This window comes from Capricornis sumatraensis, chromosome 4 (assembly GCF_032405125.1).
Source record: "Capricornis sumatraensis isolate serow.1 chromosome 4, serow.2, whole genome shotgun sequence".
Classification (NCBI taxonomy): Eukaryota; Metazoa; Chordata; class Mammalia; order Artiodactyla; family Bovidae; genus Capricornis; species Capricornis sumatraensis.
Genome location: NC_091072.1, coordinates 31,221,272 through 31,248,293, shown reverse-complemented (window position 1 = coordinate 31,248,293; position 27,022 = coordinate 31,221,272). Strand labels below are relative to the sequence as shown.

General features: G+C 43.6%; 1 protein-coding gene across 1 annotated transcript in view; it reads left to right on the top strand.

Annotated features, from left to right (window-relative positions):
• Positions 1 to 27,022, top strand: part of WWC2 (WW and C2 domain containing 2) — a 146,786-nt gene that overhangs the window by 56,860 nt on the left and 62,904 nt on the right. Inside the window, exons 2-4 of the mRNA XM_068969775.1 lie at positions 19,708 to 19,817; positions 25,630 to 25,833; positions 26,540 to 26,616. Of these exons, the coding sequence (XP_068825876.1) occupies positions 19,708 to 19,817; positions 25,630 to 25,833; positions 26,540 to 26,616 (391 nt within the window). The remainder of the gene's footprint in view (positions 1 to 19,707; positions 19,818 to 25,629; positions 25,834 to 26,539; positions 26,617 to 27,022) is intronic.

The following is a 27,022-nucleotide window of genomic DNA, read 5'->3' as shown; positions in this document are numbered from 1 at the left end:
GCTGCTCCTTCTGTTCTTGGTCTCCAGTTCAACCTGGTGAGTCACGTAGCAGAACTGTTGCGTGAATCATACACTCATGGGATGTCCATTTACTAAAAGTTGAAACACTTACATGTTTGAAACCCTTGTCTTCCAGTTTTCTTGATTTTTGTCTCTCACTTTGGTGGAATTGCTTTAGAAAGGAGACCTAGGAGATACATTTGTTGAGTCTTTGCATCTCAGAAAATGCCACATGATTCTATTCTCATACCTGACAGATGTTGTACCTGGGGATATAACTTCAGATTGGGAATACGTTGTACTAAAAAATGTGACTGTATATTTCTACAGACTTCTTAGCCTCCAATCTTGTGTTTGAGAAGTCTGGTACCTTTCTGATTCTTTCCAGCCAACCCCCTCCCCACCCCCCGTTTTATTGAGAAATAATTGCCATGCAGCACTCTGTCATTTCAAGGCATACAGAATGATGGTTTGATTTATATATATGGTGAAATGATCACCACCACGAGTTCAGCTATTTCATAGCGTATCTTAACCAATACACTAAAAAGAAAAGGAAGAAAAAAGAAAAACTTGTCTTCTTATGGAGAACTCTTAGGATTGACTCTCTTGAGAACTTCCCTGTATATCACACAGCAAGGCTCGCTGCCGGCTGTCAGTGTGCTCGACGCCATCGTGCTCGACGTCACGTCCCTAGCACTCAGTTACCTTCCAGTTGGGAGTCTATGCCTTGGACCATCTTCCTCCAATTCCTTCTTTCCTCATCCTCCTCCCCTGGCCACTGCAAGTCTGATCTCTTTTCTTTACTGAGGGTTTTCCTGTTTTGTTGTTTGTTTGTTTGCAGATTCCACAAATAAGTGAGATCATACAGAATTTGTTCTTCTCTGCCTGACTTACTTCACTTAGCCTGATGCCTTCAGGTTCCATCCATGTTGGCACAGATAATAGGATTTCTTCGTTTTCTTATAGTTGAATAATAGATGTATACACACACACACACACATATATAGTTGTGCTATATATAGACCGATAGATAGCAGAACTTCTTTACCCGTTCATTCATTGATGGGCCCTTAGCTTAGTTACATGTCTTGGCTATTATAAATAATACTACTATGAGCATAGAGGTGCAGATACCTTTTGGAGTTAGTGTTCTGTTTCCTTTGGATATATTTCCAGAAGTGGAATTGCTGGACCATATGGTAGTTCTATTTTTTACTTTTTTTGAGGATCCTCCATACTATTGTCAATGGTGGCTGTACAGTCCCGCCCCGAGTTCACAGGGGTTTCCTTTTCCCCACATCTTCCATTTGTTATCCCTTGTCTTTTTGGTGATGGCCGTTCTAACACTATGAGGTGATACCACAGTTTTAATTTGCATTCCCTAATGACTAGCGCTGTTGAGCATCTTTTCCTGTACCTATTGGCCTTTCCTGTGTCTTCTTTGGGAAAAAAAATCCAAAGAAGACTATTCAAAGCAATGGTCCTGTGCCCATTTTTTTTTTAATTCGGTTATTTGTTCATTTTTGCTGTTGAGTTTTAGCTTCGCTTTTAATTTAGTTTGCTTTGGCTGTTCAGGGTCTTTTGTGGTTCCATAGAAACTTTAGGAGTATTTTCTTTACTTCTGCTTAACAGAAAAGTCATTGTTATCTTCATAGGCATTGCACTGAATCTATAGATGGCTTTTGGTAGTATTGCCATTTTAAAGATATTAATTCTTCCAGTCCATGAAAACAGGATACTTTTCCATTTATTTCTGTCGTCTGCAATTTCTTTCATCAGTGTCTTATAGTTTTCAGAGTAGAGGTATGTCACCTCTGTAGTTAAATTTATTCCTAGGTATTTTACTGGTTTTGACGCCATTGTAATTGAGATTGATTTCTTTATTTCTTTGTCAGAAATTTGTTGTTAGCGAATAGCCTTTCTCCTGCTTTGGCAGTCAGGTTCTTTACCACTAGCGCCACCTAGGAAGCCCTAGCCTTTCTGATTCTTGATTTTTATTTATTTATTTATTTTTTTTGTGACCTAGTTCTTGAAAGTTTTTAGACTCTTCTCAATTGCATCTGTGTTCTAAAATTCCACATATTGTGCTTTGACGTGGGTCTTTTTTTTTTTTTTAAACAGTTCTTCTGGGTGGGCTATTTATAATCAAGAAACCAGTTGTTCAGAGAAATTTTCTTCTATTGCATCTTTGAAAATATCATCTCTTTTCATGTGTACTTTGCTCGCTCTCTTTCTGGAACTTCTGCTACTCAAATAGTAGACCTCACATTCTCCCTACCCCGCCCCATCAAGACTGGTCCTCTAATTTTTCTATCATTCTCTTTCTATTTGTCTTACTTTCTGGGAAATTTTCTTAATCTTCTAACACTTCAATAGATAGGATCACTTCTTCTATCATATTGTTCATTTCCAAAGGTCTTAAATTTCTTACTCCAGATGTTTATTTTTAGACAATCTGTTATATCTCTCCAAAAATGGTAATTGGTTAAATTTCCTTCAGTTTCTCTGAATGAAGTTCAAATTTTCTCCAGTGCATTAAATTGCATGTTTCATTGTTTTAGTGTATTTGTGTTAGATTCTGCTTTTATTTAAGAGGCCCAGTGTCCTTAACTTTTTGCCTTAGAATAGCTAATACCAGTCATTCTGGTTCTTCCACTCCTTCCAGGCACATGAGGGGATTAATTTCCCTGCCTCCAAGAGATGTGTTTTGGCCATGGGATGTGAAGAGTGTGGATGTACATGTAACCCCCACCCACAAGACTGAGATTTGTCCATCTATCTGGCATTGTAATGGAGGTGCCGGTCACCCGAGGTATATCCAGGAACCCTGAGCTGTACTGTGGAGGCCAGCTGCCCGGGGAAGTCATCCAGAACCACTTTGAACTTGGCTTGAGTGGGAAATCAGAGTCCACTGAGACCTTGGTATGGTTTTTTTTTTTATAGAACTCATTACCTGGCCTCACCTGCGTGATACAACTTGGTAAATGTAAGCCCCTCTACCAGGGGTTCTGAGAGCTGAGTAATGATGGGGCGCCTGTACCAGCTGCCGGGAAGTGCAAAATCTCCGTGGCTGAGTCTCTCTAGGGAGGAAACCTTCAGTTTCACCCAGGTTGGGCAAAGGCAGGCTGATGGGCTGGCTACTTCTTAACAGACTTCCGGCCAGCCCTCCACAGCCACACCCAACTCTCTGAGGTCCTTGAAGCCAGAATTCCAGACCTTTGAGGGGTCTGCAGCATGAATCAATCAGCTGCCTGGCTCTCCCTTGCTGACTTAGGCTTCCTGTTTCCCCGCTCTGCTATCTCAGTCACCACACGACTCTCCACCAGCCCTGCCCTATGTCCTTCTGTGCTTGATTTTTTAAAATCCCTTTCCTGCAGTTTTCTAGATGGAATGTATTGAATCTGTTGTGTTTATTGAAATTTCCTTAATGAGGGATTTTTTTCCTTAATGTTTTATTATGAAAAATTTGTAAATCTGACGATTTATCACAATTCCTTTATTCTCTCCTCCCTCTCTGTTTAGATATGTGTGTGTATTGTGTTTATGTTGGTTGTTTTTTTTTTTTTTTTTTTTGGCTATAACATTGGAAAGTAAGTTACAGATATCATGACCCTTAACTATTAACTAGTTCAGCATGCATCTTCCAAGGAAGAAGTATCCTTATAAACCATAATACCGACTATTACAACTATGGGAAATTTTTTAAAATCCTGTCATATCACCTAACACCTGTCATCCAGCATCTAGTATAACATCTAGTATATTTAAATTACCCAATAATTCTTTTATCCTTTTTTTAATTAAAAATTGGGATCCAATTGAGATAAACATGCTACAGTTGGTTGTTATTTCTCTCCCTCTCTCTCTCTCTCTCTCTTTTTTTTTTTTTTTTTTGGCCCTACCTGGAAGTTTGCAGGATCTTAGCTCCCTGACCAGGGCTTGAACTTGTGTTCCCCTGCAGAGGAAGCACAGAGTCTTCACCCCTGGACTGTCAGGGAAGTCGCTCCTCAACGTTTTCTTGTATTTTTCCTTTAAGTTAATCTTGAGCAGTACCAACACCTATGCTGCTGCTGCTGCTGCTAAGTCGCTTCAGTCGTGTCCGACTCTGTGCGACCCCAGAGACGGCAGCCCACCAGGCTCCCCTGTCCCTGGGATTCTCCAGGCAAGAACACTGGAGTGGGTTGCCGTTTCCTTCTCCAATGCGTGAAAGTGAAGAGTGAAAGTGAAGTCGTTCAGTCGTGTCCAACTCCTAGCGACCCCATGAACTTCAGCCTTCCAGGCTTCTCCGTCCATGGGATTTTCCAGGCAAGAGTACTGGAGTGGGGTGCCATTGCCTTCTCCAACCAACACCTATAGGACTGGATTAATAACTAAAAATGAGCCCCTGTTAAGGAGATGCTAGTAAAAGTATACAGGAATAGGGCAAACTTTATAATTTGAATGGTTGGTGTTTCTCACTCAGGTGTCACTAATCGAAAACCTAACCAAGCGATGCTCCGCACCTTGGGTGTGTTAACATTTTGGATAATGAAGCAGTCTTTGCTGCGATGAAAAACTGCATTTAGAGCCTTCTCAGCCCACCCGACAGCAGCCTGTGTGCTTGGCCAGCGCTCAGCCTCATGACTTTTGTTTGCTTCGAGCTGAATTTGAGTCTGAGCTCAAAGGGCATTTCTGTTTATGACTAATGGGTGAGCTCCGAAGTTAGTGTAGTTATCAGACATTCCTGGCATGCCACACGTCTAATTCCTAGTGCTCCGGGGACCTGGTGCCCTGCCAGAGGAAAGCAGAAGCTGGAGGGCACAAGGAAACGCCGCCACAGAAAGCCATCCTATAAGTTATAAAAAGCCAATCATGTGTTTAGCCAGCAGACCAAATGCTGGGGATGGAATTGATTTGTAGCATGTTAGCACCTTTCCTTGGGCTGCTTACGAACATTTCTTCGTTTTCTGATACTTGATTCTCAGAATTCCATTCCTGTAGCTTTAAAAAAAGAAAAAAGAAAAGAAATCTGTGTTTCTTTTGGTTGTACTCAGAACCAGAATGAGGCACTTTTTAATGCAAAAGCCTATATCCTGAGAGGGTTTTAGAGTGTGATTGAGGGAATGGGGAGTTGGGCATAACGTCCATCAGCACAGATGCAGTCCTCAGCAGAGAAGACAGGCAGAGAGGACAGTCGTTGAGCACGTGTTGGATGTCGTCGTCGTTCTGGGCCCCAAAGACTCCTGCGGTAGACAGGACAGGTCGTAGGCAGGCGGGAAGAAAGATAAATCAATCTTTAGACTACGTGGATGTACCACTAAAACATGCTAAACGGAGGCAGGCACAGGAAAGCACAGATTTCCATTTGTATGAAAGTCCAGGAAAAGTCAGTCTGTAGAGACGGAAAGTAAATTAGTGGTAGCCGGGGACGGGGGAGACGAAGTTCCCCGGGGTGCAGTGCAGGAGATCTGGGGGTTCGGCCTCTTGGGTCAGGAAGATCCCCTGGAGGAGGAAACGGCAACCCATACCAGTATTCTTGCCTGGGAAATCCCATGGACAGAGGAGCTTGGCGGGCTACAGTCCATGGGGTCGCAGAGAGACGCGACTAAGCACAGCAGCTGGAGCAGGGGTCATCTTTTGGGGTGGTCAGAATTGCTCTACTTAGATTGTGGGATTGTTTTAACTCTATAAATTTACTAAAAATTTCTGATTTGTACACTTACAGTGGACAAATTTTCTGGTATATAAATTAAACTTCAGTAATGCTATGGGAAAAAAAAAAAAAGCTCTAGGCTTAGGATTATTAAATTCCAGCATGACCCGTAGCTGCTACCTATGGTCAGAGTGACCAGGGGCACGAAGGTGGGTAGTTAGCGTGGACTCAGTGGAAAGGAGAAAGACCACGTCCACGGGGTCTCTGCGCTGGCTGGCTTTCCCAGACTCTGGAGGTTACACCCCCTGGTAACAAACATTGAGCCTCCGCACATAAAAGAGAAATGGGCACTTTGGTTCCGGGAGCCTAGCCCCGTGTTGTTGTTACAAGGATGACTCTGTGTTTCCCTCAGCTCTGCGCACGGTCACAAAGACCCTGGTGTTCATCCATGACACCGCGGAGAGGCAGAGTCCAAGTGTATTTGTCTCCTGAGCAAACGTTTAGCCGCCGCCGGCAAGGCGATTTCTCTGCAGCTCGCACCTAGGGGACAGGCGCTCATGGTCTGCAGAAGCAGCGGTGGGACCAGAGCCAGACTTCGTGTCTCGTGTGTCCCAGAGCTTGAGAGAGGCTGTCGGTAAACATCGGAAGACCCGACGGACGCATGAACGAAATGTCTCTTTGTCGGTAGTTTTATTGTTACTTCCTATTGGCAGGAATAAAAAGGCTAAAGACTGACGTGTCTTGTGGTTGTTTTTCCTCTTCCAGTTGAAGTTGGTTTCCTGGGCATCCTTACTGTGACCTCCTTTTATTCCCTAAACGTGGGCCCATCCCAAGGCCTTGCCTGGCTCGTCAGTCTCACCCATTATCTGATCTCCGCCTGGAAATTTCACCCCGCATCTCACCTGCCTTGTCCCTCTGGCAGCTGGCGCACGACATATTTTTACGTTAATTGATTATCATTTTGCTTACCTGTGCTGGTATCAACACACTCCTTTGAAACTGCAAATTGTAGCCTTGTGGACTTTCTCGGTTCCTGCTCTCACGTCTGTTGAGCGCACTGTTTGAGTAACACTCCCAGCGTTTCATTACCCAGGTTTTCCGCTTTCAAGTATCCAGCAGGGCTGCCGGCCCCCGGAGCCTCGAATCCTGTTATTTCGTTTCCCTGCCCTCCGCGTCACCCCCACCTCGGTGACACCCCTCCTTGTCACTGTGGTCACCTCCTCTCCGCAGGTGGAAGGGAAGGCTGGGTTCCGTTTCAGCCTCTCTGCAGCTCTCACAGGTGTGAGGATCCCTGAGGATCCTGTGGAAAGCATGACCGTGCCCTCCCCATTTCCGATTTAGTAGTTTGGGGGGAGGAACTTAATACCTTGAATTTCCACCCAGGTTCCAGGTGGTGCTGACGCTCCTGGTTCAGGGACCGCACTTTGAGACCCGCTACTTTTATGCACCCAGTCCATCACTCTCAGGTCGGCCTTCCTAAATTAAAATTTGCCCCAGGTCTGCATTCCTTGCTGAGGTCTTCTATTCAGCCTAAGACTGTATTTCCCCAGGTAGGTGTAGTGGAGTAGGAAAATCACAGTAAGTCATTTTTAGTCTTTTTTTTTTCCCCTACTTTTCAAGTCTTCTTATTAGATCAAGGAGATCTAATGGTGCTAATATTATGTCTTTAGCACCTTTCTAACACTTGCTGGTGTTATTCAGTCACTCAGTCGTGTCCAATTCCTGCAACCCCATGGACTGCAGCACACCAGACTTCCCTGTCCCCCACCATCTCCCAGAGTTTGCTTGAACTCTTGTCCATTGAGTCGGTGATGCCATCCAACTGTCTCATCCTCTGTCGTCCCCTTCTTCTCCTGCTTTTTGTCTTTCCCAGCATCAGAGTCTTTTCTAATGAGTCGGCTCTTCGCGTCAGATGGCCAAAGTATCAGAGCTTCAGCATCAGTCCTTCCGATGGATATTCAGGATTGATTTCCTTTAGGACTGACTGGTTTGATCTCTTTGCAGTCCAAGAGGCTCTCAAGAGTCTTCTCCAACACCACATCAATTCTTCAGCGCTCAGCCTTCTTTATGGTCCAACTCTCACATCCATACATGACTACTGGAAAACCATAGCTTTGACTAGACTGACCTTTGTCAGCAAAGTAGTGTCTGTTTTTTAATACACTGTATAGGTTTATCATGGCTTTTCTTCCAGGCTAGTGTGTTTTAATTTCATAGCTGCTGTCACCATCCACACTGATTTTGGAGCCCACAAAAAAGTCTGTCATTGTTTCCCCATGTATTTGCCATTAAGTGATGGGACCAGATGCCATGATTTTCATTTTTTTAATGTTGAGTTTTAAGTCAGCTTTTCCAGTCTCCTCTTGGACCTTCATCAAGAGGCTCTTTAGTTCCTCTTCACTTTCTGCCATAAGGGTGGTGTCATCTGCATATCTGAGGTTATTGATATTTCTCCTGGCAATCTTGATTCCAGCTTGTGCTTCATCCAACCTGGCATTTTGCATGATGTACACTGTATATAACTTAAATAAGCAGGGTGACAATTTACAGCCTTAACATACTCCTTTCCCAATTTTGAATCCATCTGTTGTTCTAATGCTTAGTTGCTTGTTTAACAAAGAGAGCAAGCCATTAGCTCAAAGCTGCTGCCAGCAGTCTGATAAAATTTTATATTACAATTTTATTTTCAATGCAAGAGTTAAGAGGCTACAGCTTGAAACACTAGGTTAAGGGGTGGAATCCAGAAGTCCTAAAGAATTCTTGCTTATCTTTTCTTCCAGTGGGTTTCATACTTCAGTTATTTTCATGTATCACGTATAGTTCTTTGTATTTATCTGAAATTAATTTTGTTGTAAGGATGAGAGAGGATCTAGCTTTTATCCCCTAACTGGCTGTCCAATTAGCCTAACACTTTTAAATAATCAGCCTTTTACTCATCATAAACAAAGTTTATGGGTAAGTAATATCCTTGGAAAAATATTTACAGCTTAACAAAGGATTAATATCAAAATATATTAAAAACTGTCACAAATCATTAAGGACAAACAACATAATTTTTAAAAGGACAATTCACAGAAGAAGCAAATAAGCATATAGTGGTCATTTAGATTCTGTCCCCCTTCCAGTTATCTTGTCGAGGAATGGTGGTATATGGTTAAATGAACCTTCGCTTACTTTGTGGGTTGTTTTATTCACTAAGTTGTGTCCAACTCGTTGAGACCCCATGGACTGTAACCCACCAGGCTCCTCTGTCCATGGGATTTTCCAGGCAAGAAGACTAGAGTGGGTTGCCATTTCCTTCTCCAGGGGATCTTTCCAGACCAGGGACTGAACCTGTGTCTCCTGCATTGGTAGGCGGTTCTTTACCGCTGAGCCACCTGGGAAGCCTAGTTCCTTAAGTTTTGATAAAAGTAACTCAGGTTCATTTGGTCCACTTCTGTAAGAATGAGGTTGAATCTAACAAGGTTCTGTCCACGCAGGGGGTGAGTGAGCCATGTGTCATCTCTTTGTTGTTGTGATGGGTATGTTCTCCAGAGTGAATGTCAAGCTTCTTCCCATCCTGGTCCTTGAACAGCTGTCATCTGTGATGCAATCTGTAACAACTGTGTGTTATTCAAATTCTAGGTAGGAGAACAAGACCTTGGTGGTGGGTTTTCGTTTGTTTGGACAGTAATCTCTTAAGCCCTCTTCCTCTTCTAAACATTCCTACCTTCTTTGCCAACATATCCACTTAAATTCTCAAACTATTTTCCAAAACCAAATAATCCGGCAAGCAAACATTTCTTGGCACTTAGCAGAGAAAAGAGGTACAGGTTAAAGTGTTTGCTGACCTCTGTGTTTTCTCCTGGTAAAATACTTTAAAAAAAACGAACTTGCTGAATTTTTAAAACACCTGAAATAAATTCTTTGCCTTCTTTGTAACTAAGAATCTGTTTTCTGTTTAGCTATTCATTTCTGATACATAATGTAATGATAGTCAACTGAAATAAATTATGAGACCAGGTATTTTGATTCAGGTTTTAAAGATGTTTTTCTCCTATCCTGTCCCATCATCTTAATATCAACCTTCCTATTATTCTTTTAGTTAATGCAATTTACTGTTACATCTGTGTAAACAGAACATTTTTTAAAATGACATTCTTCCATGGTGTCCTTGTTTCCATTTTTGTCTTCCTTTCTAACCTGCACCCACTCAGTCAGCCAACACAGATGCTATGCCAACTGTGTGCGAGGAAGGCATCAGGCTAGAGGTGCAGAGAAGGCTGAAGGGGCCCTGGCCTTGAGAAGCCCATAGGCTGATGGGAAAGACAGGAACCTAGTAAGATGCTTAAGGTGGCTCCTGAGTCTTCCTGGGGGTGATCAGGTGGGACAGGGTTCGGGGAACACTGTGTAAGAATTGAACTCCTAAGTTACATGGGATCAACAGTGTAATGGTTGTTTAATACTGCCAAACTGTTTGTTAAAAGGATGTATCAAGTTACAGAATGACCAGCAATAAATGAAAGGAACTGATCCCATATCCTCCACCAGAACTGAATTTCATCCTTGGGACAAAGCAAAACAAAACAAAAACTTGATATCCTGAGAGTCTTAAAAAGCAAGCCTCATTATTGTTTTATTTGGCATTTATTTTTATTATTAGTGAAGTTGAGTATTTTCCCATGTTTTTATTATTTTACTTACTCCAAATAATCACTTGGAGTCTTGGGATTCTTAAAACTTGTTACTAATTTTATGAAGCAATTTATTGAGGTGAAATTCACAAAGCACAGAATCAGTCCCTTTAAGGTGGCATATATGTGTTCAAAATGGTGTCCAACCCCCACCTCTCTCTAGTCCCAAAACATTTCCATCACTCCACTACCGACGGGCACTTGCCTATTGCTCCTCTCTGTGGCCCCAGCAATCATTGATCTTCTCTGTATTTGCATGCATTTATCTATACTGGATGTTTCATGTACATAGAATTATGATATGTGACCTTTGTGTTTGGCTTCTTTCACTTACCATAATGTTTGGAGGTTTATCCACATTGTAGCATATTTAGTATTTCCAGGTATTGATACTTCATTCCTTTTTATAGCTGAATAGTATTCCATTGCACATATATACCACACTTTGCTTATCCTTTCATCCACTCATGGGCATTTGAGTTCTTTGCACCTGTTGGCTTTCGGTGGTGCCATGAACCTGCAGGTACATGTAATTGTTTGGGTACCTGTTTTCAGTTCTTTTGGTTATTCACCGCAGAGTGGAATTGCAGGGTTATGCAGTAATTCAGTGTTTAACTCATTGAGGAACTACCGAACTGTTCTCTATGGAGGCTGTACTGTCTTAGCTTCCCATCAACAATGTCCCATTTCACTACATCTTCATCAACACTTGGTATTTCTGTTTTTTAAATTATAGCCATCCTAGTGGGTACCTCATTGTGGTTTTGATTTCCATTTCCCTGATGACTAATAATGTTGAATACTTGTTAATGTGTACTTCATATATAAGTGAGAAGATGAGAGAAAGAGAAAACCGTGTTTCTGAAGAACTTATTTTAAAATTATTCAGGTGTTCTTTGAGGGAAAAAGTTTACTTAAAATTAAACAAAGTGGCCCAAATTTGAGAATTAGCAAGCTACTAATTTTGCTAAATATGTCATCGTTGTCATTATAGAGATTTCTGAAGCATAGGCTTTTGCTTCCAGGTTTTCCCACACCTCCCCCGGCCCCGTCCCCGCCATGGTGCAGGTCTTGCAGGATCTTAGCTCCCCGACCAGGAATTGAACCCTTACCTTTGGTAGTGAATGTACAGAGTCTTAACCACTGGACTGCAAGGGAATTCCCTCCAGTTTCATTTTTAAGTTGAGTTTGTTTTCATTTTCTCTATCACCTGGGTGGATTGGGGCTGTATAACGTGCCTTTAAACAATGGTTCTCAGAAGTGTGGTCCAGGGAACAACAGCTTGAGCATCGCTGGGGAACTCGTCACAGATACAGATCCTTCCATGGATGTTCCAGCCAGGCTCTTTGCACCTTGTGGCCGTGTCTTACACAACTGGGGACATCAAGGACTTCCTGCTCACAGCCAAGGGGAAATACAAGAAAAATAAGGAAAATGTGAAGTTTAAAGTTCGATGCAGCAGATCCCTTTACTCCTTGGTCATCACAAAGAGCAGGCAGAGAAGCTGAAGCAGTCCCTGCCCCCAGATTTGGCAGTGAAGGAGCTGAACTGAATCATGAACACTGACTGAACTGTATGAAAATTTTAAAAATTCTCAAAAAAAAAAAAAAACACACCTTACAAATCCTAGTGTCAGTAGACCAGGCCCCACCCCTGATCTGCTGAGTCCCAGACCCTGAGGTGGCCCCAGCAATCTGTTTTAATCATCTTTTCAGATGAGTGGAATGTACTCTTAGGTTTGAGAACCTCTGCTCTAACTCAAAATTTCAGGTCAGTCCCAGTATTAAAGAGCCCCTGAGGGAGAGGGAATTCACAGTTTTGGCCTTGATAGCATCAACTCTTTTAGCTTTAATAGGCAGGCAATACAAACAGTTAAATTGAATTCTATTATAGTCTCCTGCTAATTCTTAAACATGCACGCATCATATAGTTTTACCTAGAAATTGCTATCCAATCTGCTTTTGATCTTTGATCAAATCTCCAAAGAATTTAAGAGCTGCATGTCCTTGGAGTGTATCTTCCATTCATCTGCAGCTGGGCTTTATTTCTCACTGCTTTGGAGCCCCTCTTGCCAAAGGTTCTGGTGTGAAGTCCCCCGTGGGCACTCACAGCCGCTACTGCTGGACACAGGTGTGCTCAGGCAGAGGCAGCGATAGACCCATTCTCAGTGGGGTCGTCTTAAAGTCCAGGGCCCCTTCCACCTCCTCCCGCCAGAATTTCTTTTCTGGGAGGGTCCACACTACAAGTCACGTGGAATCTTAGTTCCCTGACCAGGGTTTGAACCTAGGCCCTCGGCATTGGAAGCATGGAGTCTTAACCACTGGATCACCAAGGAAGTAGCCCTCCAGAACTTTTTTAAGGAAATCCTTTCTTGCAGCTTCTTGCAGAAATTGGTGGCCAGTCAATCCAAGTAACGTATCAGCAGTTAAATCCGTGCCCAGAATTGGCAGTACCAATGGCTGTATCCTGCACAAGAGACTTAATGGCTGGAAACCACAAACTTGGACTGGAGGGGCGTGTGCGGCACAGTCCCAGCTCCTTTGATTTTTGTTTTGTTTTTCCTGCACAGGGTATTCAAATGGAGATAATACTTGCCTCTACTTGGCAGGATTTTATGGGGATTTAACTCATACATAGATATTTAAAGCGTGTGTAGTACATGGAAGCACTCAGAAAATGTTTATTAGTAGGATAATTTACTCTATGTAAAAATTGACTTTTTTTTTTAACATAGAATATTGGAAGTATTGACATTTTTGTAGGTACTGTGTTTGCGTCCCCAAAGCAGCAGCACTTTGGGGGCACACAAGCCATGTGTGCTTTCGAAGGTGAATTATTCACAAATGTTGCCTTTCAGGCAAATGTTGCCTCTCCTTCCTATTTCTGAAGGAATGAGAGGATCCCGTTTGGTGGTGTAAGGGATGTGCTAATCGGGCCTCCTGCCATCCTCCAGATTTGAAATCTCTATGCCAGAGTTAGACTGAAGTTAGGAAGTAAATTTCCAGTGATTAAGACTTGCCTTCCAATGCAGGGGGCACAGGATCAATCCCTGGTCTGGAAAATACAGCTCCAGATTGCCTGGGGTGTGACCAAAAAATTAAAAAAAAAAAAAAAAAGCCAGAACACCTGAGGGAAGGCTTTTTGAAGGGTTAAGAGGGGACTGTTCTTACTGTCATGCTTGCTTTTCAGTCACTCAGTCGTGTCCAACTCTTTGCGACCCATGGACACACCGGGCCTCCCTGTCCTTCACTCTCTTCCGGAGTTTTGCTCAGACTCATGTCTCTTGAGTCGGTGATGCCATCCGTTGTGTCCTGTTTACTTGTCGGCTGCGGGAGAAGACATTAACTGTGTGAGACAGTTATCCAGTTAACACTGGATGATTACTGACGGAGTGTGGTTGCAGTGCAGAGAGAAACGGGATTATGGACGGAGACTGGCGGGCTTTTCAGTGGAAAGGAGAGAGGTGAGCTGGTGAGGGGATAGGGCATCCCAGGCTGTAGGTGAGCAGACTCAGAAACAAGACTGCTGTGTTTAAATATCTGAAAGCCCGTCACATGGAAGAAGGATGAACCTGGCTCTCTGTGGCACCATGAATAAAATCGGCCGCGGTGGGTCTCAGCTGTAGGAAGACCAGAGTCTAGCAGAGGAGACCAGAATGGGAGCCAGTGGATCAGAGAGGACGTGGACTCAGGCTGAAGAAGTGAGACGCCCCTGTGATGCCCCTTATAGCTGGTAACCTCAGATGAGCCCTTCAAGCCCCAGGGCAGCCGTGCCCTCCCGAATCCGTGGTCCTGCCTGTCTGCCAGCCCGCTTCTATCCAGCAGGACCTGCTGAGAAGAATTTCAGCTATTTTTCCCAAAGATCAGAACTAACTGCTCTACCCTCTTCTGAAGAGGTCTGTTCTCTTAAAAGTTGGTTTCTTCTCCCTGCCGCTGTTCACTCAGCCCTGTGTTTCCCTACTCCCTTTCGTTCCTTGGTGGTGGTAGTTTCCCCGCTAAGAAGAGTGATGGAAACACAAGTTGCTTTCTGGGGACTGATGAGCATCATTGTAAATTAACATTCTTTCAGGAGTAGAGAGAGTTCTGTTATTTTTTACCTTCCCTGTAAAATTCACATTGTGAACCTCATCTTTAACCCCACCCCTATTCTCAGAGCAATTCAAGCAGGTTTGTGTGGACCGATTCTGTAGCGATTGCAGTTGACGGTGCGACTCCGCCTTGAGTTAAACGTCGGCAGCAACAGATGCTGTGAAGCAAAAATAACTCTTCAGACCTTTAACATTCATGCTCAACTGTACATTTGGGAGGCTGGAACCGTGGCAAGAGTTTTATCAACCTGAAAACGGTTCTGTCACGTGCCGTTTCACCTAACGTTAGTTAGCACAAACTCGGTTGCAGTTAGCACCGAGTGAGTGTGTCTGGTTGTGCGCTTGCACACACAACACTGTTCGCCATCATATAAGCGGGAGGAGTACATTCATCTGTGTGTGACGTCTCCTGTCATAGGACCCTGACTCGGTGGCCTGACAATAAACACTCAGTGATGGCTTGTATGAAAGAATGATATAATGCCCACAAGGAGAGGAAATACCACGCAGAGTTCAAGTTTTGTATGTAAACTGTGGCAAAGTACTGCAGTAAATTGCCATTTTCTTCACATTAGTCACGGTGCAAAGGAAGACTGTTTTTTAAGCAAAGAGTAATCTCTGGAATTTAGCATAAAGACGCTTGGTAATTTCAGGCTTTCTGCCTGCTGTTGCTCCTTTGTGGGAGGACCAACAAACTCCATCCATTTTTTACTTCCTCGACATCAAAGGAAGATTGACTCTTTCAGAGATTCCTTGTGCAAAACAAGAGGAAGAAATTTAGACACATTTCTCCTGAGTCCCGTTGTTTCTAATTTTGGAATACGTCTGTTATTTCTGTTTCTTGTTACTTCTTAGTGTATCATAGTAATATGTTTTCTTTATCAGGATAGCAGCGTATCTGAGTGCTTTTGTTTGTTTGGTACCTGAGAATGTTACTCTATTTCTGTTTCCTAATTTGCAAAAGAATTAAAAGTTTGAAATTTATTAATGTGTATTTAATGGTTTTACTCTTATCAATATCGTGTATCTGTTTTTCTAAATACAGAAAATACAGTGTTAAATTGATTTTTGCAGCATAACTGCAAGGAACCGTTTATGTTAAAGTTCCAGGAAGGGAAATGTCTGAATTTTTAAGTGAGTTCACAGTTACATTTATACGTGTAGAAGTAATGCCAGTGTTAGGACAGTGACAGTTAATAAAGTGCTTATTATCTGCTTTGAGCAATAATAGGAAAAGCTGGATTATTTCCAAGTGTAATCAAGTTACTATAACTTGTAATCATAGTGCATGTTCTGAAACTTTCATGACTTCTGGTTGTCGAAGGAGTGGGTATATTCGCATCATACTTGGTGCCCAGATAAAACTTGCATAATGTCTCTCTTTTGTCATTCAAACATACCATTTCCATGTCTCCTTATCCTTTATTTCTTTGGGATACCTGTGCCTTTTAGACAGCCAGGATAGAGGAGGTTAGGGAGAGAGGATCCTCCAGCAGAAGAATGTGCAAGGGGCTCTGTCCAATCAGGTGATGGAAGCTCAGTCCCACCGACAGAGTATGAAGACAGGGCCGCGTCCCATGGCGTGGGGAGCGTTTGATACACATAGAATCTAGTCCCTTTTTCAAAAGAAAACCCAATTTTCCTGCACATTTTTCATGATATAAGGTGGGATTTGAGCACAATTCTAAGAGCCAGATTTTGGACTCAGATTAAGTTCAGATTGACGCCAGGTTTGCAGAGTGAGTGTGGCCAGTTGCCATGTTAGATGCCTTGCTTATCACGGCTGAGATTCGTTGCGCTCGCCTACTACATCTGGAAGCTTCCCACGTGTCAGGCATCACACCAAGTGGTTCGTGTTTAAACTTCATGATCTCCCCCCGACTCCGTCCCCACCTTTTTAAAAAAATAATAGATTGGAAAACAGAGGCTTTGAAGGTTGATAACCTGCCCGGCGTTGTAAGATGGCAGAACAAGGACTTGAATCCAGGTCCCTTTGAGGCCAAACTTCAAGTTCTTAACTTCTGAGCCAAGTTCTTTCAGATTACTTGGAACACTTGATTAAACAAACACTGCTGGGCCCTAGAGTTTCTGATCCTATAGGCATAATATATACTGTACTCCAGGGCCCAAGGGTTTGGTTCTAACCGGTTCTGAGATGTAGAAGCTGCTGGTCGTGTGGACTGGACTCTGAGAAACACTGCTGTACATGGTGCTGCCTGGTTCCATTCCCTGGAGACTGAGAGAAGTCACATGTCTTGCTTGGGTTCATAGTTGCCAACATTTATGGACTGCCTAACCATGTCCTAGACACTCTTGAGTTAATCCGTTCTCATCCTTCCATTCATAGTAGCCAGTAGTCACATTGCAAGATGATAGCAGTTGTGACCACCACTTAAAATGAAGAGAAAGAAACTGAGGTAGGGAAGGCTGTCCAGTAAGATAGCCCCACCCTATAGGTTATTTTTTTTTTTGATGTAATTCAACCTTTTCTGTAAACTTAAAAAAAAAAACGTGAGGGTAATGATAAACAAGGTGTGAAGCTGCTCAGTCGTGCGACTTACATGACTCAAGAGTCGCAAAGATCGACTCTTTGCGATCCCATGAACTCTAGTCCTACCAGGCTCCTCCGTCCGTGGAATTTTCCCAGCAGTGATATACAAGATGATCATAAAAGGATCCTCAGTTCATTTCAGTTCAGTTCAGTCGCTCAGTCGTGTCCAACTCTTTGCGACCCCATGAATCACAGCATGCCAGTCCTCCCTGTCCATCACCAACTCCCGGAGTTCACTCAGGCTCACGTCCATCGAGTCAGTGATGCCATCCAGCCATCTCATCCTCTGTCGTCCCCTTCTCCTCCTGCCCCCAATCCCTCCCAGCATCAGAGTCTTTTCCAATGAGTCAACTCTTCGCATGAGGTGGCCAAAGTACTGGAGTTTCAGCTTTAGCATCATTCCTTCCAAAGAAATCCCAGGGCTGATCTCAGTGAGCCGCAAGTCCTGGAGATAAATGGAAAAGGCATCATGACAGTTCTTAGCCGCCCTTGCCACCCAAGTAGATACAGTGTCCACAGTAGTCCTCAAAACAACTGAAGAAAAGCCTCCTGTGTTGAAATGGGGGTTTTAAAAGAAGCTTTCCTCAAGTCAGTTTCGTACAATGCAAATGCCCTGTGGCGTGGCTGTGCTGACCCTTGATGTTTACAACGCTGGCCAGACCAGTCACCTGCTTTCACTTGATGTTAACAGCAAGCTTGGGCCTGTGATGCTGGCCTCGCTGCTCATCAATGTACTGGCCGTATCTAGAAGAGCTCTAGAAAAGACTTGGGGAATAAACAGCTCTCTGCTCAAAATCATTTTCTTAAAATGATTGCTTTCATCTCAGTTCAGTCACTCAGTCACGTCCTACTCTTTGCAACCCCATGGACTGCAGCACGCCAGGCTTCCCTGTCCATCTCCAACTCCCAGAGCTTGCTCAAACTCACATCCATCTAGTTGGTGATACCATCCAACCATCTCATCCTCTGTCATCCCCTTCTCCTCCTGCCTTTCAATCTTTCCCAGCACCAGGGTCTTTGCCAGTGAGTCAGCTCTTTGCATCAGGTGGCCAAAGGATTAGAGTTTCAGCTTTATCATCAGTCCTTCCAATGAATATTCAGGGCTGATCTCCTTTAGAATGTACTGGTTGGATCTCCTTGCAGTCCAAGGGACTCTCAAGAGTCTTCTCCAATGCCACAGTTCAAAAGCATCAATTCTTCAGTGCTCAGCTTTCTTTGTAGTCCAACTCTCACATCCATACATGACTACTGGAAAAGGATTGGTTTAGTTGGGAGACTAAAGAGGAAAAAAGCTAAGTCAGGAATTAGAAATCATTCCCTTGATGGAAATGAAGTGACTTGGCCCTGAGGTCGGTCCTGGGAGGGCATTCTTCATGACTCTTGTCTGGGCTGGACTGCTTGGGAAGGCCGGGACCCGTGTAGCCACGTCCAGAAGTAGATTTCATGCCCAGGGAAGGTTGAGAGAAAAGGAGACGCTTCTTTCTTTTGATCCTTGGTGTACTACGTCCTCGGAGGAGGGCTGTCGCAGGCCACACCTGGGAAGAAAGGGTTTCCTTCCTTTTCATGTTTTCCTCCCAGAGTTCTGAAACACGACACAGCTCGTTACTCTGATGAATGATGCAATTCTAGAAATGACCTGTATTTCAGTTGTGCTGTGAAATCACTGACACTCACCAGCATGGATCACAGAGTCCAGGTGACTTCATATTTGGAACTGCGCTGATGGGGCCCTAGTGTTAAGTGAGCAGAGATGTCACCTGAAGTTGGCCACCCTACCGCAGGGTGGTCACCAGTCTTTGGCGCTGGCCTGCCTGCAGCTCCTCTAACAACCAAGGAAAATCTGAGAAGTGAAAATGAAGGAAGTGAGAAATCAAATCAACCCATGATAAAGCCCCAAACCTGTACTTGCTTAGATAACTAGTTTCCCCATTACTTTTAAGGCTTAAAGAAAAAGTATAAGGCATTTCAAAAGGTGAGGTCACGTCGATATATAAATATTAATACTTTGTGTTTGGTTCCATTAAACATTTTGTTGAGGGACTGTTAAGTCCAAGTGTAAAAATAAGATCTATTTGTCCCTCCTCTCAAGGAGAGCTCTTCATGGACCTTGCAGTCGAGTTAATTTTTCGAAGAGCAGCCAAATCTGCAGTTGGTGTAACCAGGTGTATATCTTGTCTTGAGCACGTGTGCGTGCTCCAACTCTTTGCAACCCCGTGGACTGTAGCCCACCAGGCTCCTCTGTCCATGGGATTCTCCAGGCAGGAATATTGGAGTGGGTTGCCACGCCCTCCTCCAGGGGATCTTCCCAACCCAGGGATCAAACCCACTCCTCCTGCGGCTCCTGCATTGACAGGCAGATTCTTTACGCTGAGCCACCTGGGAAGCCCTTTTCTGTTCAGTGGGAAGGCTAGTTAGCTTCAGAGCTCACTCTGTATCCCAGCCGTCCTAACCCTCAGCTTGGAGTTCTTCTAGAGGATGACCTTATTCATTTACTGTACAGATTTATCTCCCAGTCTTAAGCTGTAAACTTTCAGAGGGTATCATGACTTGCTACTTTTTTGGTATATATTTTTGCTATATTCATCTCTATATTTTAGCCCTGTGTTTTTCTTTTTCTTTAAAGATTTCAAACACAGTAGCAGAAACAGTAAAGAACGAAACAGAAATGCAGCCTGGACGCTTAGCACACGGGTGGTGCTGGGCTTCAACATGTGCAGTTGGATGGAAGAGTCACCCGTGCCTTTGTTCTGGTCTGTTCCAGGTTGACCAAGCCCCTGTCGTTTGCTGACTGTGTTGGCGATGAGCTGCCGTGGGGATGGGAAGCCGGGTTCGACCCTCAGATTGGTGTCTACTACATCGATCACATAAACAGTGAGTTTTTCCTTTTCAGTACAAACAAGCATGTCAGACAAGTAATCCCCCCAAACCTAGAGTCATACAGGAGAGCAAACACTCTGCAGAAGGCATTTCTCTATTTCAAACCCTCACTTTAACAGAAATGTCCATTTTGGAAGTTTTGTTGGGCTTCTGGGGGCAGAGGGGGAGAGAGGAGTCTGTCTGTCTGTCTGTCTGGAAGGGCACCCCTTGCAAGTCCCTCCCCCATTCCGAGTGGCACGCCCTGTGCAGGTATGTCCACAGCACTGGCTACTCACTCATTGCACTGCCCGCATGTTATCTGTTTGCAGGTTTTTCCTCCCTAAATTGTGAGCTGCTTGTGGACACTGACTGAGGCTTTACTTCCCCACCTCTGGGTGCCTCACATGGTGATAAATTCTTCCATGTGAGACCAATGAAGAGCTTTGCTGTGTGACGCACAGATTAAAAACCTCTCTGTCTGATTTTAAAGAAATTAAAGTGCATTTCGGTTCTAAATTATGCTTGAGAAAACATTGTTCTAAATGTTTAAAAACTTGATGATCAGAATATAAATTTTTAGGTCTCCCATTTTTCTTTGGTACGGTAATAGGATCCCGGTGGCCTGGAGGATTTACTGTGCCCCGAAGTGCCCCAGTTACCCACAGCAAGTAGTCTTCCCACTAAAAAGGCTCTGATCCGTTATCTCATTAATCTTAAAGACATTCCTGTGAAGTGGTTTCGAGAGGAAGTTGCATGTTCTTCTCTTAACAGCTGGTCTACACATATGTTATGTCTTGATATTGTTTGGTTTCAGCATTATTTTCTTTCTTTCTTTCTTTCTTTTTTTTTTCAGGAAAAAATTAGAGAGTGTTTGGCTGTTCAATACTATTTCTATGTCACACTATTAAATTATTAGAAGTAAAAGTTTTGACGTTGACAATGATAGTTACTTTAGGCCCTAAGTGTCTGCAATAGAATTCACCTTTCAGTGGCTATGCGTGTGGAGTCAGGGTTCTGTATAGATACTGATGGGGGTGTTTGTAACTAACTATTCGTTAGTTAGTTAGTTAGTTAAATTGCTCAGTCATGTCCGACTCTTTCTGCCCCGACGGACTATAGCCTACCAGGATCCTCAGTCCATGGGATTTTCCAGGCAAGAATACTGGAGTGGGTTGCCATTTATAGAAGGTAATTATGAAGTACTATCTGTAAGGTTTTGATATTATCACTGCAATCAGAAGTAAATCACTTTTTGATAGAGTCAGAGTTGTACCTTAACTCTTTTGTCTTTTAGTAATTAAGGTCCATTTACATATAAAAATGCATAAATTTTAAGCATGTTATTTCAGTGAATTTTGGCAAATATATACTCCTTTGCAGCTGCTTCTCAATCAAGATACATAATTTTTCCCTCTGTGTTTTCAGACTTGCTCCCGTAGCCTTCTCAGACCCTTGATACTTTGTGCCGTTCCCTTTAAAAAAATATTTTAAAATTTTAAAAATATTTTTCATAGAAGCAATACATGTGCTGAGGAGAGAAGTATAAATTATAGGTTATAAGAAAAGGAAGAAAACTCAGAAATAACCAGATACTGTAAACCTTTCAGTGTGTCTGTCCAGACCTTTTCATGTTCACACACACACACACCATTTTCAATATATTTTTTACATCAAGTGGAACTATATCACATAGTTTTATAAACTGCTTTTTTTAAACCTAATATATAATCGTTCATCCAAAAAATTTTCTGCATATCATATCAACTCTTTTGATAAGAGAACCCCACATTTCTCTCAGGTGATCTTCCTAAAATATAACTAAGATCCTTTCATGCCCTTACTCAGAACCTTTCTGCCACACACTGTTGCTTACAGAATGAGTTTTGTATTTCTCAACGTGACATTCAAGAAACCACAGCTCGTCCCTCTCGAGGTCTTGGGGAAGAAGTGAGAGAGCAGAGCCTTAAATTCTAGTCCCACTTTCGCCAGTAGATCAAAGGAGACCAAGTGAAGCACCACGTCCATTCTGAGTGGCGTGCCTGCAGCTCCCGAGAGAAGGTGCTTTAAGCTGATGCCCAAAGGATGAGTGAGTTAACCAGGGCTGGGGAATGAGGGGATGGGGTACAGTTTGGGGGCTGGAAGGAGAAACTGCCTGCAGAAGGAAGCCCCATAAGTAAAGCCAGAGGTCTGAAGAGGCCACAGGAAGCAGGACTTAATGAAAGAAAGAAGAGAAAGTCAGTGATCTGAGGCTGGTGTGAATGAGGCTGGGAGAATGGCTGGAGCGCCAGACAGGGGTTGGTGCTCGAAGGGCCTCTTGTCTCAGACCTTTCAAAGCCCTGCTTAATCACTGCCGATTCCACGGGACTGGACGTTTTCAGCTGGAAGAAGCCCCCCGTCTCTGGGCTCCGTGGCACTCACCCTTGCTCTCTCCGGGCGCTCACCATTTTCTACCGTACAGAATGCTTGCTGTCATTGTTGTGGCTCTGTCCTGAGCCTTGCAATCTCTTTGGCAGGAGGGATCACGCCCGAGCATCTTGTTTTCCCTAGTCATGCCGTAGATGCTCAACTGTCCATAGAAATAACACACCATAACAGGTAAACGTAGCAGAGAGTTTCTAAAATGGAAGAAAAGGAGAGTTGCTCATATTCACTTTATTCATTCTTCCTGAGCACAGCAGAGAGAATAGAAATGTGCGTTAGAGACAGAAGTAATATTCCTTTGAAGAGTCTAATGTTATCTTCCCTGATAAGTTCTTGTAGCTCACAGTGTGTTTGCTATCTATAAATTTCCCCATCTGTAAAACTGATGAAATGTGAATTCCCTTGAGGTGCGTGATGTCTTAACAGTATGTGATATATTATTTCTCTTATATAGTAGACAACATGCAAATTATATTGCATTATAATTCAGTGATCTCCTAAGGCCACCAGGTCTTAATAAAAAAAAAAAAAACACATTTGTGTAATATACTTTTTTTGAGTATTTACATTTAATAAATATTCTTCACTGATCTATTCAGCAAACATAAGTGATGGAGATAAAGCCCAGTCCTACTTTATGAAGCCTTCTTCAAAGTGCCTCTGGGAACCCACGTTTGTAGTTTCTATTTGAATGGGACGGTATATCAGAAATGTCAGTGGTGCCTGCCGAAGCTAGTAGCATCGCTATTTAAACCAGTTGACTGGAGTATTTCAGCTAGTCTATGCAAAACAAATGCTGACAGTTTATTATTATGGTTATTACCATTGTACTTTACTCACTTAAGTGTGCATCAGTGTTACTTTCAGTGCTTTGTGGTAATTTAGCTGTTGACAAGCATTTTATTGAAAAGTATGCCCATTCGCCAATATATAGGGAGCTACGATTAGGTAAAACCTCAAAAGATATTGAGAGAGAACTGGGAATACATATCTTACTACAGCTTTTATAACTTACAAGCATTTCAGGTTTTTCATTTACACGTTCAATTTATGTCAACTCTTTATTCGGTTAGTTTCCTAGTTATTTACCTCACTGCAACAAGTTACCCCCAAACTTGTGACTTAAAGTCTGTTTATTATCTCATCGTTTCTGTGGGCGATGAATCCAGGCAAGGCTGGGCGGGGTCGGTCCTCTGGCTCCAGGGCTCTCTCCAGCTGACCTCAAGGTGTGAGCCGGGCTGCATGACCAGAGGGACTATGCTTTTGCGCTCACATGTGTGGCTGTCAGAACAATTCAGTTTCTTGTCAGCTGCCAGCCGATGGCCCCCTCCTCATTCCTTGTGTGTGTGTGTGTGTGTGTGTGTGTGTGTGTGTGTGTGTGTGTGTGCGCGCGCGCGCGCGCATGCTCAGTCATGCGGTCATGTCCAACTCTTGGCGACCCCATGGACTGTAGCCTGCCAAGCTCCTCTGTCCATGGAATTTTTCCAGGCAAGAATACCGGAGTGGGTTGCCATTTCCTTCTCCAGAACATCTTCCCAACCCAGGGATCGAACCCACGTCTCTTGTATCTCCTGCAGTGGCAGGCGGGTTCTCTACCACTAGTGCCAGGTGGAAAGCCTGCTATGTCCATAGTGTGAAAGTGGAAGTGTTAGCTGGTCAGTCATGTTCAACTCTTTGCAACCCCATGGACTCTAGCCCTCCAAACTCCTCTGTCCATGGGATTCTCCAGGCAAGACTACTAGAGTGAGTTGCCAATCCTTTCTCCAGGGGATCTTTGCAACCCAGGGATCAAACCCAGGTCTCCTGCACTGTTGAGAGATTCTTTACCATCTGAGCCACCAGAAAAGCCCACTATGTCCATAGGACGGCTTTTAATTTGGAAGTTGGCTTCATTAGATTGAAAAAGCCAGGAAGAGCCAGGCAGAGAGAGCAAGACGGTGGTTGCAGCCCCTGTAACCCAGTCTCCAGAGACACCCCGTCTTCATCCATGTGCTCTCTGTTTGAGGCTAGTCACTTGGTCTAAGTGGTGAATACCTTCAGAGGCTCGCACACTAAGAGGTAAGGATAATCCTGGGTCATCCAAAGTGAAGACCATACATTTCTGTGTGTTAGAGGATGAATTCTCTCTACTTTGAGACAGTTTGCATTCATATTTTTCAAAATACTGGAATTGAATGTAAATATTTCACATTTACATGGCCATAGGCCTTGAGTTATAAGGAATGTTTGAAATGGAGATGTTTGGGCTCTTACTGGCTGACCTCTGTCCACGACCTGGGCTTTTATTGTGGTTTCCTCTGGGAGGGGTGCAGGAGGCAGGTTTCAGCAAGTTTAAGATGAGATATTTCAAATAATTTCATAATTCCACACAGGATGCAGTGCGTGAGCTGTCGCAGAGCAGAGGCTCTCAGCTGCAGCTGCTCCCGGGAATCACCGGAGGAGCTTATAAACCTGCCATTGCCTGGGTTCCACCCACAGACGCTCCGATTGGTCGGGGATTTCTTTTAGAGCCCTCCAGGTGATGCCCGTGTGCAGAAGTGCAGGACCCAGAACAGTACCCTGGGCTATTCTCCTGAAGTGGGGCACCGGGGTTTGGTTTTTTTGCTTGTTTTAAAATTTCTGATCCACTGTGGACTGATTGGTATTTTCATAAAGGAACAACCACCATGAATTAGAAAAATTGAAAAAAATTTAAAAGGCAAGCCCCAGTATTATTAGAGTCAACAGGTACACAGTAACTGTATGAAATTGCTGCAAGATTTCAAAATGTTTACTCTCGACGCCTGTACTTATTGTCACAGACACATAACAGAGCTCATGGACCGGTGCGGGTCTGCATCCCAGACCTTGAGGGATGTAGATGTAAAGGGCAGCCTGGCAAGAATCCTGTGTTAAGTGCACAGAAGCGTAGGGAGTATATTGGCTTCAGATTACACAGGGCCACAAGTAGCGTGGCTTCTATTCTGAAGGTGTTGAGGAGCCAGAGGGTTCTGGGAAGGGCTGACCCAGTCATAACCATGTCCTTGTGCTTACTTTGACATTGTATATGATATATTTGCAGTGTGAATAAATTGATGACGAGGACAGAAAGAGGTCAGAGTGGGGATGGACTGGGTAAAATAAAGCAAAAACTCTATCACGTTTCTGGAGATGTCACTTCATAATACTAACTACTTGAAGGAGATAAAAATTAAAGACGGCTACTCCTTTTTTTTTTTTTTTTTTTTTGGCTGTGCCTGTCAGTTGCAGCATGTGGAGTCTAGTTTCCTGACCAGGGACTGAAGCTAGGTCCTCTGTATTGAGCATGCAAAGTCTTAGCCACTACTGAGAGCGCAGAGACCACCAGGGAAGTCCCAGCTACCTCTTTTTTAAATTCTGAAAAATAACCCACCTGATTTATTTCCAGAAACTACACAGATCGAAGATCCGCGGAAACAATGGCGGGGGGAGCAGGAGAAGATGCTCAAGGACTACCTGGCGGTGGCGCAGGACGCCCTGCGGACGCAACGGGAGCTATACCACGTGAAGGAGCAGAGGCTGGCCCTGGCCCTGGACGAATATGTCCGCTTGAATGACGCCTACAAGGAGAAGTCCAGCTCTCGCACCAGCTGTAAGTACAGCGTGGCTGTTCAGACCTGAGAAGTGGGCACCGACCTGCAGGTGACGGGAGGCCACTGGGTGTCTGTGGGATGGTGCTCTGGGTCCTGTCCCTTCTTGGGCAGGAGGAGCCCCTCAGCCCCGTTTCAGATAAAGGTCTCCTCGCTGAGGGATTGACGTTTACCTTTTCAGATCAGGGCAAATAATCTGGCCCTTGTGCTGCTCTTGTACGTTGTTTTTAGTGGGACTAAACTGAAACTGGAGCGGTTATTAGCACAGACGAAGTTTCTGTTGACCACCTGAGTTGACCGATCTCTCTCTCATCTCAGAGGCTGGGCTTTTTTAAAGCAAGCAGCCGTGATGGGCTCAGACGTCCCACTTAAGTGACAAGTTTCTGGGTAACGCAAAGCACAGTTAAGCTGTATCTGCAATAAGCTCCTCTAAGATTTTATCCATAGATATAAAATCCACAGGAAACTGAGGCACTGGGGTCTTGATAACGTTCCTTTTTATTGAAAAAAATGATGAAGGTTTGAAGATGACTTTTTATATCTAGGTGTCTGATGAATGACAATAAAGGAGTTGTAAAGTTAAGTAAGTATCCCAGAAGCATGTAAATCCTGTCGTTTTTAGCGTTTGTAATTTCTAAGTTGACAGCTAGTTATGCAACTTGAACAAGTTACTTTTTTTTTTTTCCCCCTCTCTTCTCCCTTTGAAAGTATTCTCAGGCTCTTCATCCAGTACTAAATATGACCCTGATATCTTAAAAGCTGAGATCTCCACTACACGATTAAGGGTAAGATTTTTTTTTTTTGACTGTGGTTTTATTAATATGCTGAACATATGCACAGAATCTGGAAGGGGCCTCTGTGGTCATCTGCCATCTCAATTCAGTGAAGGAACCGTTCCACTTATCCTCAATGGATGGTCTTTCTACTTTTGTTAAAACACGTTTGTGAGATTGTTCTTATTAATGTGACAGACTGTGTTCCATTTCTGGGCAGTTTTATTGTTTGCCGTTAGTATATAGAATCAAACTCTGAGTCTAAAAAACTTCAATTTTCCTTATTGTGCTGAAAGTACACGTCCAAAGTGGAGCTTAGTTGCTTTTTCATCAGACGGCCCAATCTATCAAGGTGTTCACAGTTCACATTACCAAATCACTTCTTTTTCTAGGTCAGACTTTACTGGTGCCTCACACT